General features: G+C 36.7%; 1 protein-coding gene across 1 annotated transcript; it reads left to right on the top strand.

Moving 5' to 3' along the window:
* Positions 1–3252: 3252 nt before the first annotated feature.
* LOC309594637 (cytochrome P450 2J2-like) lies at positions 3253–12916 on the top strand (the record flags this gene model as incomplete). Its single annotated transcript, XM_082320839.1, has 9 exons — positions 3253–3423; positions 4492–4654; positions 5191–5340; positions 6827–6987; positions 8538–8711; positions 8946–9087; positions 9745–9932; positions 10795–10936; positions 12738–12916. 9 exons carry the CDS (start codon positions 3253–3255, stop codon positions 12914–12916), a joined length of 1470 nt encoding a protein of 489 aa, XP_082176965.1.
* Between the last annotated feature and the right edge of the window lie 243 nt (positions 12917–13159).

The raw sequence follows: 13159 nt of genomic DNA, 5'->3' as shown, positions 1-13159 counted from the left end.
TATTCATTTTTGTAATAACGCTTTACGGTTTCCGATTGCTCTAGGACGCAGCCACCTATGGGTTCCACAAAACAGTAACCTAAAAACAACAGGGTTACAGAGCATAAATTAATCATCAATGACATGCTCACCAAGCCCGACCACTCAGCTTTAAAAAAAGAAAAAAGGTTTAATAAAATACATTTCTTAAAAAAAAGTGGACTGGAGGGACAAGGAGAGTATTTTGTGATTTTAAATGTCAGTATAGAAGCTCACTACAATTTCAATATTTCACACTAGGCTCTATTTTTTTTTCTTTTCTTTTTTAAGTTTCATCATCATCATCATTATTAATAGGTAATTTCAAGGCTCAACTCATCTTAATTCTGGTAATTTTAAAGTGTATAAATCATATCCTCATTGATGGCATGCGTGCATCAACAGCTTTCAGTGGTCATTCACTGTTGCAAAACTTGCAAACTTGGCAAATGATTCTGTGCACAAACAGAAACAGAATTGTGCTCGCTTCCTTTTAACCAGATGTGACTGGCTGGGTGAAAAGGGGGGAAAAAAAAACATATGAAGAAATGAAGTTCTGATGCATACAAGCAGCAAGTCAAGTTAGTTAGATAATCTCATCAGGTAACTCATTTTAAAGTCTCAAATAGCGTCGAAACCTGAAAAAAATGGTGGATAAATGACTGCTCAATAGCATAACTTAGTAACACTGCAATTTTTGGCAAACATAAGAATTATCCAGGAACTGTCAGAATTGGCTGATAAAATTATAAAAGGTATTTAATTTCAAATTGCTTCTCTCAGTTTTTTGTCTATTTAACTCTTCAAGTGTAAGACTCGTAAAACCATGCTGCTGAAAATTATGCTCCTTAACCTTTTCTGTTTCCACTTATCTGCCCAAAAAAGTAAACAGATTAAAAAAAAGGAAAAAAATAAAGGCACACAGGCACGCTCCTTGCCCTCTGATGGCTTCTCTGCTTCCACACTTTCTGGAAAGCATCTGCACATGCAGCCCACTAAAGCAGAAGAGCAGTATGATACTGCACAGAGAAGTCAAGTGGTGGCTGCTCAGAAAAGTAAAGCAAGCAAGTGCTACAGTGTTGTTGCTTGTCTGCAGCCCCCTGAAACCGCCCTATATTTCATGTTTGAATCTGAAATTATTAAAATCCACTAAAGCAAAAAAAAAGACAACTGCTCATCTACATGTTTGTTTGGTTGTTTTTTTTTTTTAAGGCTGAACAATGCAAGATTGTATTTAACGCATTTTCCTTTATTAACCCACCCCAAAAAAAAAAAAAAAAAAAAATCAAACTCCTCAGAAAACTAACTGAAATGAGTGTCCATACCTGTAACTCTCAGACAGTTGCTTGAAGTTTAAGGGAATTTAGAGGAGTTCTTAAGAAGCCCATGGATAGCATTAAACCTTTATATTTCATGATCATAACGTACATTGAGTCCAATCAATAACCTTCATTTTGCTGAAAAGTTTTGAGCTGGAAACTGCAGACTGGAAAATTCAGCAAGCCTGCTCAGAGAAATTATGATAAAATTTTGAAACAGGCAACTTGTACAATTGTATGGATTCCCTTAATCTCCTGTACTTGAAGACAAATCATAACCTTAGCTGAGTTCTTGATCAAAGTGTTGAAAAATCCAATGTAATATATCAGTTTATATATATATATATATATACACACACACAAAGTAAGACTTCATACAGAAATCAACAGAGCACCAAATAATCAAGAGAGAAAGAAAACTGTTTTACAGTCACAGCATAAGGGATGTAAACTACTGTAGTTAAGGCTTATGTTCAGCTAAAAGATGGTATTTAGGACCAAAGTCTGAAGCACCGTACACGCTAAAATGACTCAACCAGGGAAGTCCCACATACGTTTGAGAGTCATACATCTTCTTCCCTTTGCCTCCTAAATTCCGAAGGAGATGGTTCCTGACAATTCACTTACCAGACAGAGGCGCCCTAAGTCATCTCCAGGTTCACTGCTGCAACTTGCTTTGGCACTTCTAAATCAGCAAGATCTCCAATTTCTACATGGCCTAGAGGCTGAAAAAGCACAGAGTAGAAGCAGCTTTAAGACAAAACAGATTTTGCCATCCCAATAGGAGTAGATAAAATGGGAGATAAGGTCTGAAATCCTCTCCCAAATGAATAATAATAAAAAAAATTACCTGAAAGGAGACTGAATAGATTACCTAAATCCATCATCTTGTCCCAAAACACCAGAGTTACGCCATTTCTGGTTGCTTTCCAGTGGTGGAGATTCCCAAAACTTTCAGAGCAACCTCCTGTAGTCCATAGATTACATCAAAAGTCATAAGAAAAGTAACCCTCTTTTTAAGTTAATATTTGCTACATATTGGTATAAACCTCTCCTGGAAAGCTTGAGTCCACAAATCAATAAAGATTAAAAGTTTTGCCTCTTTTTTCTTCAGTTTATTTGTTCTTTTTCACAGGTAAACTAGAACCTGTGCATTTTTTCACCTCCAAAATTTGCACCAGGAAATTTTAATCCTTATCACAAAAAAATAAAATAACATAAATAAAATTTAGAAAACACCATACAATCCACTGGACAGAACAATAATCTCTCAGTTGTGTTTTGTATAATATCATAACTTAACACAGAATATGTTAAAAGGGGAAAGTAGATATTCTCCTAATACTTAAATTACACTTTTTTTTAAAAGACATTAATTTAGCTTTATGCTGCACGAATTCAATTCTTTTTCATCTCAGAGACCATATCCTAACAGACAGGTATTGTGTAGATGTTTCTTCTTCTAGAAAAGAAACCACATAATTGTAATATTTCAGCAAGGTAGTAAGTAATGCATCCTTGGTGTTTTAAGGAAACTGCATGAGGTGTTACCGTTATGCAAGACACTTGATATCCTTGGATAACTCTTCAATAATTAGCATTTAGACCCAGTATCAATACTAAGAAGGAAACAAAATTCTAAGTGAAAAAAGAGACAGATCATAAAAGAGAGTAGGTGTGGTTTGGCTAACGGCAAGGGATCACATATTTCAGTTTTCTAAGGACTTCAGCCTGGGAAAACTGTAGATTGTCAGAGAGAGAGAGAGAGAGATGGTTAAAGCAGACATATATTCTTTAGAAAGACTTTGACTTCAGTAGAAGCAAACTCATCTACACAACTCCAAATTTTCAGAGGAAGTTGTATGCAAAAAAAAAAAAAAAAAACACAACAGTGAGAAATTAAAATTTTGATAAGATGTTGGGGATTGCTGAGTTTTTTATAGCTCTAGTAGTATGTCTCCTGATTTTACAGTTCCTAAAGCTGCAATGGATGCGTACCCACCTTCCTCCAGGACCAGTTCCCCTCCCCATCATCGGAAATTTGTGGCTGCTGGACTTCAAACTTCGTCGAGAAACTCTCGCTAAGGTATTTATTTATCTCTATAGTTGAAAATCAGTCTGAATCTATTTTAACTTAAATTGTACATTGCATAGGAACAGTCTTAGCCTGGAATTATTTTTTTTAAAGCTCAAGCTAGATTATCAGCCAATTTCAAAGAATCCAAGGACCCTGCATTATGAAAAATATTTCTGAGTAATAAACACCGTAATTGCTTTACTCCTTGTTATTTTCTCTCTCTTTTGGATACAGTAACACGTGTGCATAACATTATCACAAGCACTGTCAATATCACGATATTCCATTGACAGTTTCATTCTCTATTTCTGTGCTGATGCGTAGCCCTGTACATCACCTCTGGTAGAACTCCCTTTGCCCGATCCCAAAGTCCCTGGAACATCTCCAGGCCACGAGTGGTCCCATCTCCATTAGAAGACCAAACATATACTCTAAACTGACTCTTTTTTTCTTATCTGTAGAGCAAAAAGACTTATTGCCTGCAGAAACAGACTGTTAGTAATACAAAGCAGGAAAATTTGATTGCTGTTATGCTCACTGCATGATTCCTTTATAAACCAATTAAAACTTAAAAAAAGTAAGGAACTTGCTTCAAATTATTTTAAGGAAAAATACAAGCATGATCCAAGGAAAGACAATAGAGAAAAGTAAGAAGAAAACACATGGAAGCTATAGGAAAGAATGCAAAAAAATTTCTTTGCTTTCTTCGGAAGTTAGAGGCAAGAAAAAAAAACTAATTTTGGTTCATTAATAAAATAAACAGAAAAGCTCTGGGATTTTGCCTGTATTCATTTGTTCTTTGATTCTGAGCTGACAGAGGAGACCTCTGTTTCTCTTTCTGTGAAACTTGCAGAGGTGGTCTTCCGAGAGATGTCCTTAGGATCTATTCCATAAAGTACGATTATCTTCTGTTCCCAAAGCACATTACGACAGAAGGCTAAATTTTTCTGAAACACGTAATTCAATTCGATGTGAGCAAATGGGTTTAGTTACAACCACAGAAAACTCTTAAATTAGTATTTAAGCATATGTATTCCCTGGTTTATATTTATTAATTTACTGTTATTAACTCCTCAGTTAACCAACATCTATGGAAATATCTACACATTGTGGATGGGACAGACACCTATGGTTGTACTAAACGGATACAAGGCAGTGAAAGATGGCATCGTCACCCATTCAGAGGAAGTTTCCGGAAGACCTCTCACCCCATTCTACAGGGATATGATGGGGGAGAAAGGTACAAGATGTTACACAATACTGAAATATGAACAAGGTGTAAAGAAGAAAGACGCTTTCCTATATATACACACATACATGAGTTACGGCTATACAAGTACATAACTGGGCTTACACAGCAAAAAGGTCCCACACAGAACTGGCGTATTAAGAAAAGGAAAAAACAAAAAAAATTCTCCTCTTAGAAAGGATACTACTGACTTTTTTTCTTCCCAATAGACTCAAAGGAATATTTGCCTAGAGGAGTTGCCCTTCGGTTGTATCACTTCTAGAACAGAAGACTGTTGACGTAGAAGACATCTATAGACAAAGTCGTTCTCTCCTTACCAAAAACCACTACCACTCAGTTTCCAGGGTTTATAAGCAGCTATATAGCCGGGAGTCACAAAAACCTACGTTAGAGACCAAAAGTCAGGATCTGAAAACATGGTATCTTCTTTGTTAGTGAAATATAACCTAATCTAAATCGAGTTTTGCTTCCTGCAGTGAAGGGATTTCCCTTCCCAGCAATGAAATAAATGTTTCTGTGTTCTTCAGGTATTTTTCTGACAAGCGGGTACACCTGGAAGCAACAGAGACGCTTTGGCATGACAATTGTAAGAAGCCTGGCACTCGGTAAGAACAATTTGGAGCATCAAATTCAAACAGAGGCCTGTCACCTTGTGGACATCTTTGCAAACACAAAAGGTAAATTCACTAGGAGAATAACACACTGAGCTTTTTCTGAAATATAGTAGATTAAGGGAGTAGAAGTTTCACAATAGATTTTTACAATATAGATATTTTTCATATTAGTGGGACTTTTACTGGCTTCTTAATTGCATTCTTCACAAAAAAATGTTTTGTCTGCACAGTGGGCAATATAAAATTGTTTTTTCAAATAAGAACAGTAAAAAATGTTTATTATCAACATTATCAGTCTCAGGGACAGCTGGTAACAATTCTTACATTCAAGGAGTATAGAAAAACCCTATGTTCTTCTCCATAAAATACACAATTTGTGACCTGCTGCGAGTCATTCTAGGACAGCAGGCCTTTAGGATTTGGCAGAGAAAGAACCCCAACACAAGGAATGTATCCTTCAGTTGTCCAACAAAACTTCTTTTTAAGGTTTGGATGAAATAGAAACAAATAGAATTTTAGCAAGATGCCAAAATAAAGCAATCAAATATAAATATTCTGAACAGCCAAATCCCTCACCCATATCGTGTTCCATACCAATGGGAAAACACAGAGAAGTTGCCTAAGGTCTCCCTCCAGCTCTCCATGCACTAGACACAGCAAAGTCGCCCGTCTCTCTTCTGAGCACAGCGTATTCACAGATCTTTAAAATGTAAGAGATTAACAAACTGTCGACTCTGAGTCCCTGTACAGCCCAAATCTGTACCTTCCATGCAATCCTTCCTCAATTTTAAACACAATAATTGTATTTACTCTTCCCAAGAAAGACTACAAGCATCGAACTGAAGTCAGAGATGCATAATCTACCATTTTCCATAGTAGTATAATTCAAAGATTGTCCTGGCCATTGAAATGTGTACTTAATTTACTTTTTTCTGGATTTAACCCTTTTTAATGGGAGCTGTTTTCCATTCCATTATGCGAGTTTTGCCTTTTCAGTCTGTGGAGAAAAAAAAAATATATACAGTTGAATTGTTAAGCTCTATTTGAAAACCAAAAGGAGACAAGTCATTTCAACATGACTAAGAAATTAAAACTTTAATTTTTTTTTTCTGTTTCTTTTTTTGGGGGGGGGGGGGGAGGGGGAGGGGATTTTTTTTTTTTTTTGTGGGGATCGTTGTTTTGTTTTTTAATTGCCAAACTTAAATATCTTCCTCCAGATTTGAAGGTATATGTTCTAATTAATTGCTTGTGTTTTCACACAACCCAGACCACAAGTCAAAGAGAGGAAGAGAGACCTAATGTTTGTCTTCTCAAAACCAATAATCACTATAAATTTACAAGAGTAAAAGGCAGATTGAAAATAAAGATTGCCTGCACTTACAATCCATACAGTTAATTTGTATTAAACTAGAGTTTACTTGCGTGAAATTTATCGAAAAAGTAGTCTCATCTACTATTATTTTTACCATTAAAAAGGAAAAGGAAGTCTTCCTCATTTCTCTCACTGTAGTCTATTCAGAAATATTCATGGTACCTCCTATATTCACAGGCAAACCTTTCGACCCGCACACTTTCATTGTCCATGCTATTGCAAATATAATTTGTGCTGTTGTTTTTGGTCATCGCTTCTCCAGTGAGGATGAATCTTTCAGCAAGCTTATCAAAGCTGTTTATTTTGTGATCTACTTTCAAGCTACTGTCTGGGGCAGGGTAAGGATCTAATTTTCTTGTTCTTATTCCTTAAAGTGCATTTGCACTTCACAAGTCAAAAGAAACAAACTAAAAGTCAGCGACGATTATTCCCAAACATTTCCCTACCATTGTTCTGCGAGCCATTGTGCAGTAATAAATTAATACATACCTTGTATATGTCATTACTGCTTTACAGTCCTTCTTTATTTCAGTAAATCACATGTCCTAAAATTTAAATTCTAGATCATCACTGGTTTTCAGATTTCCAAAATATATAACATATTTCAAATGACTAATCATTTGCAGAGTACTGTGTACGTAAGATTCTTAAATCTTAAAATGAAAGCAACTTTTAAAATTTAATTTTCATTTAGTCTTGAGAATACGGAAGTGCAGTTAATAAGGACTAAGCCTTCTAAGTCCTATTCTTTTGAGAAAATATCTTGCTTCTCATGTAATTCAGATTACCACCAAGATCTGAGTTATTTTGAGCTTCCTATAAGATACAGGTGACAATTTCATCACATCAAGAATAATACTTTTAAGTTCTTGAAAGCCTACCTATTGCTTATGTTGCGCAGATTTTGGCACACTGGCATTCTATAACACTGTCAGGCTCTCCCAACACTTTCATACAGAGATGCCTTAAAAAAAAAAAATCAGAGTAAAAATCAAGGTTGAGAAAATCTGCTTGTGAGCCAGATTCAGCCCTCAATTCAGCACTCCAATTCACCCATTTTCAAAAGCCCCTGTTGCATTTTTAAGTACGCATCCAAAAAGTAAAATATAATCATTCTCCTGCTCTGCTGTGACCTGATATCCACTATTACATGATGTTGACATCTTGGTCAGCTGATGGGGATGGAGAAGCCTGCACTGGCCCATATATTCCTAATCACAGGCCATAAATAAAACAAAGGCTCTGCCAGTAGTCCTAGGGAGTAAAGTCCATTCACAAAATACATACAATACAAAGAAACAAAAATAATTATTTTTCCCCTCAATGAATGCCCCCAGTTTCTCCTGGAGGAAAGCCTTCTCAGACTGAGAGGTCAAGTCAGCTTCTATACCTTTTCAGTCTTCAACCTATCTATTAAGGATAGAAAGTGTGGTTATTAAATATTGACAACTTGATCATAACCATTTAGACTGCTGCATATTACTAATAGCTCATTAACAAATATCAGACAAGTTTTCCTCAACACCATTTCACTTAGAGGGCAATGCAGAGGTTTCATAATCCCTCTTAGAAACGTAGAATAATTTACATTGGAAGGGACCTCTGCATGTCAGCTAATCCAACTCCGTGCTCAAAGCAGGTCTAATTAGATCAGGTTGTTTAGGGACTTGTCTGGTCAAGGCTTGAAGTCTCCAAGGATGGAGATTTCACGCAGCCTCTCTGGGAAACCTGTTCCCAGTATTTCATCTGTCTCTGACTTGTGTCTATTGCCTCTCATCCTAATTAGGAGCCCATGTGTTGCAGTGACTTCACAGAGTTATCAGGAAATCAGAATTGAGTTCTCAGTTTAAAGGAGCTCATGTTTCTTCCTTTTTGTTTAAAATCACAGATGTATGATGCTTTCCCATGGCTTATGCACCGTCTCCCAGGACCTCATCAACAAGTATTTGCATACAATGACTTCATGCACAATTTAGTTATGAAGGAGGTCCAGACACATGAAAGAGAGAATGCACGTGATCCACAGGATCTCATTGACTTCTACCTAGCTCAAATAACAAAAGTAAGTATCTGTTTATCACACTGCCCCTTCCTTGGCCTCAATGCCTACTACAAATACTTGCTGTTCAAGTAACTGCTACGGAATTTTTATATGCATACCTTATTTGTTTAGCACTAAAGATTTTTGTTTTGGTGGGCTGCTCACTGTTTTCATTAAACAATGACAATTTCTATGTGACTGATAAAATGTCTGAAATTACCCACTTCATAGTCTTCTTGTGAATGTACCCTACAGACCAAAGATGACCCTACTTCTACGTTTAATAAAGACAATATGGTTCAGACTGTGGTTGATCTTTTGCTGGGAGGGACAGAAACAACAAGCACCACCCTTCTCTGGGCACTGCTCTATATGGTACAATACCCAGAAATACAAGGTGAGCAAAAGCATTACCAGAGGGAACTGCATGCAACATTACATCATAACGATCATCATTAAAGTCTAAGTATTGGCTCAGTGACTTGCAATACATCAGAACAACCCTTAACAATGAATATGAATGGCGGTACATCAACAATTGAGATCTAGAAAATGAAAGTTTAATAAATGAAACAAATGCGCTTTCCCCACCAGTTCACTAAGAAGCAACACTAGCAGAAATTAGTAGTAGCCACTGTTTTATCTCACTAGAAGGGGATGGCAAAGGCAGAATAGCAAGCTAAAGACATTTCACATGCAACCTAGTCTCTTCCTAACCTTCAAAGTGGAAAAGCTGTAAAAAGATACCTGGTCTGATGTGTCTTTATAAACATAACAGAAACACCCGTAATTTCAAATTTTAATCCTTTTTTTAAAACATAGAACTGTATTATCCTCATCACCAAGTGGGATGTGTCTTAAATGAGGGATCATCTTGTGCTTTGGGGATATGCACTTTCTTAATCAACTGAAACCAACACAGCAGTTAAACCACATGCCAACACATTTCATAGCAACATAATTTCTTTTTTTCCCCAGTCCTGGACCATACTCATACAGAAATCTGCTGGGGAAAAAGGAGAAAAAAAGTTAAAATATTTTCATTTCTCTGCAGAAAAAGTTCAAAGAGAGATAGAGGCGGTTCTGGAACCCTCCCATCTCATCAACTACGAAGACCGTAAAAAACTGCCATACACAAATGCTGTGATTCATGAGGCTTTGCGGTACAGCAACGTTACTTCTGTTGGGGTCCCTCGACAATGTGTGAGGAATACAACTTTGCTGGGTTTTCACATTAAAAAGGTACAGAGTATACCTCCATGTTTCTTAAAGCTTTGAGCTATTAATATTTAGTATTTATATGACATTAGCTTCTACAGTTCCTAACTTTGCATAGAGAGCATGTGGTAGCATGTCAGAGACATGAAACAAAGCTGAGTGCTCTGAACCAGGGCTAAGTCTACATTAGCAGATGCAAAAGAAAGCTTGGGAAAAGGCTAACAGCACAAGTAGCAAACATAAGGAAAACTGAAGTCTTTCTTCCCACTAGTCAAATACGGATGAGGTCTGGGCATCAAAGCAGAACATGTGTTTTAAGGAATGATGAAGGAATGAGGTTTAATGAATGTCAAGCCAGCTAACTTTCACACACAAGGGACCAGCCTGGAGCAACCTATCGTCATCCCTGACAAAACACACACACACACAAAACCTACACGCTTACGATGATGGCAGCTCAGTACAGCGACAGATCTGACAGTCACATTGGCATGATATAAACATCCCAAATATATTAAGCATAAAACTGATGTGATGGAATTGAAAGATCCAGTGAAGAGTAAAAAAAAAAAAAAAAAACAAATAGGAAAGTGTTATAATTAGTCTGGCAAGTATGTAAAACAATCCAAGCTCCACTCTAGCTTAGACATGAAGACACTTCAGTAGTCCTGACATGAGACAACTTACACAAAGGCAAACACGTAATAACGTTATGACAAACAGAAGATACAAGGGTTTGTCATGCCTGGATGTGCGCAGAAGACCAGATTGAATCCAAACACTGGGCTGCAGACGCAGGATGGCATATTATCCATTAGAGAGAAGGAAAGTCCAAAAAAAAGAATCAATCATACATGGAAAATATAATCTCTGCTTCTTCTTGCAGGGCACGCTCATATTGCCAAATCTGCACTCCGTTGTGTATGACTCTGAGCACTGGGCGACCCCGTGGAAGTTCAACCCAAATCATTTTCTTGATTTGGATGGCAACTTTGTGAACAAAGAGGCATTCTTACCTTTCTCAGCAGGTAATGCCCTGAATATTCCTGTTCACTGTGTCTTGCAGGAAGACTAAAGAACACCATTTCTAAATTCTAAAATTTTAAAAACATACTTTTACAAAACCATATTTGACACAAAGATTTAAAGTCACGTGTTCTGCTGTGAGAACCACAAATATTGTTTTACATTTTATATTTTTTATACATCCAAACACAGGATGAGTATGGCTAAGAGATGTAATGCTATCTCCTTGGTATATGTACGGTTCCTACTATAAGGGTATCCGAGCTCCTTAGTCCCTAATGTATTAAATCCTGATAACACCCTCAAATCAGAAAAATCAATTTATTTTCACCTTACAAATGGGAAACCCAAAGACAAAAGTAGTATGATTTGCCAAAATATACAGAGAAAATCTGTGATAAAGCAGGAAACCAAACCTCAGTCTCCCAAATCCTACAGTACCAGTCTAGCAACAGGTTCTCTAGTATCTCCAGAAAACTAGAAAAACCCAGTCTTTTCAGTAGAATATTATTAGGCAACCAAAAAAAAAATTCTAACTTTTCAAAAGCATATTATGACTTACAACTTACTTAATTTACAATGCAAAATGCAGTGATACAAAGGCATGGGAGAAAAAAAAAAAAGCAGTACAAAATATAACTCAGAAAGCTTCTCTAGACTACCAGTTTCTCCAATAATCAGATTACGAAGAAAAGCAGCACAAAACAGGAAGCTGGTGCTATTTACTGAAAACTAAAATATAAAAATTAAACAATAAAAACACTGGAAAACAGCTGGGGGTTTTATATGTTACTATGACAGATTATACTATTATACATTTGTTGTAGATAGAAAGAAAATGGTATGCTAAGTAATGTACAAAGCAGTCAGATTAAACACAATAAATCCATATTTTAAAACCATTTGCCCAAATTGCCTGTAAATCCTAAAATCGTATTTACAAACCAGGTACTTAACATCTTACCTCCTTTACTCACCAGATGTCCACTAGTTTACATGAATCGACAACTAATTTAGGCTACCATTTCAACCCAGGCATAGGAAATTTTCTTTTCTAACTTGCTTTGTTTTCTGTTTATACAGTCTGAGTATTTATATATCCTGAATATATATCTTTACTTTAGTCTGGAACATATAGATATCCTGAAATACACTGTGAAAACAATACGTCAAATTGAGTCACTGAGTCTATAAATCACTGCACACGCCTACGTTTCATTCCCTTAGCTTAGATATCTGCCCCTGGGCAGTGTTAGAGAGAGGACACTGGGCGTCAAGGACCCGATATAGTTGCCTTAATTTCCATTGAAGAAAGCCCGATTACATCCTTCTACTTAGCTTCAGAATTGAATCCCACAATGCTCCAGTGCTCCCTCCTCAACAACCAAAGACAAGACTCTGAAGTATATGAAGCCTTTTAAAATCCGGCCTTCTCTTAACTGAGAAGCAATTAATGGTTCTCACAGAACAAGAAGCAAAAATGAAAAGGAAGAATCTTGTACATGCTGCAGGGAAAGGGGGGGCGGGGAACCCAAACACCAACCAACCAAAAAACCCCTAAACTAACAAAAAACCCAGTCGACATAATTAGAGGTATACAGTTCTGCAGTTAAATAAATGTTTCCCCCCACCTCCAAAGGCATCTTCTGTCCTTACAGAAATAATTATCTTACAGGAAATAATTATCCTTACAGGAAATAATTATCTTACATTAACAGAATGTATGGAACTCGGTAGAATTTTGTTCAAAGTTCTTTTTCAGAACTTAGCTCAGAACTAACTCTTTTCCCCATTCTTCTGCAGGGCACCGTGTATGTTTGGGGGAACAGATGGCACGAGTTGAACTGTTCATCATCTTTACCAACCTGCTTCGGGCATTCACATTCCAGCTCCCTGAGGGCGTAAAGGAAATCAATTTGGAGTACATTTTGGGTGCAATACTGCAGCCACATCCATATAAACTCTGTGCTATCCCACGCTAGTCTGCAGCATACTATAATGCAGAGGGACTTCAACCAGTCAGTAATTGCAGATATTTTAAAAGCACATATCACTATCTCAATTGTATTCAAATGTAGGTAGCTCAGTAGAGCAAGTAAATATAGAGTGTTTTTATTTAGGAGGTCTGACCTCATATAGTTGAACTTTTTGAAATTAAAATAATTGTACTTGCTCAAGCTCATATAATTGCATCTTAGGCACATAAAAGTACACATCAACATGTT

The sequence above is a fragment of the Platalea leucorodia genome, assembly GCF_965183815.1.
Source record: "Platalea leucorodia genome assembly, chromosome: 8".
Lineage (NCBI taxonomy): Eukaryota > Metazoa > Chordata > Aves > Pelecaniformes > Threskiornithidae > Platalea > Platalea leucorodia.
This window is presented reverse-complemented; position numbering and strand designations above follow the sequence as displayed.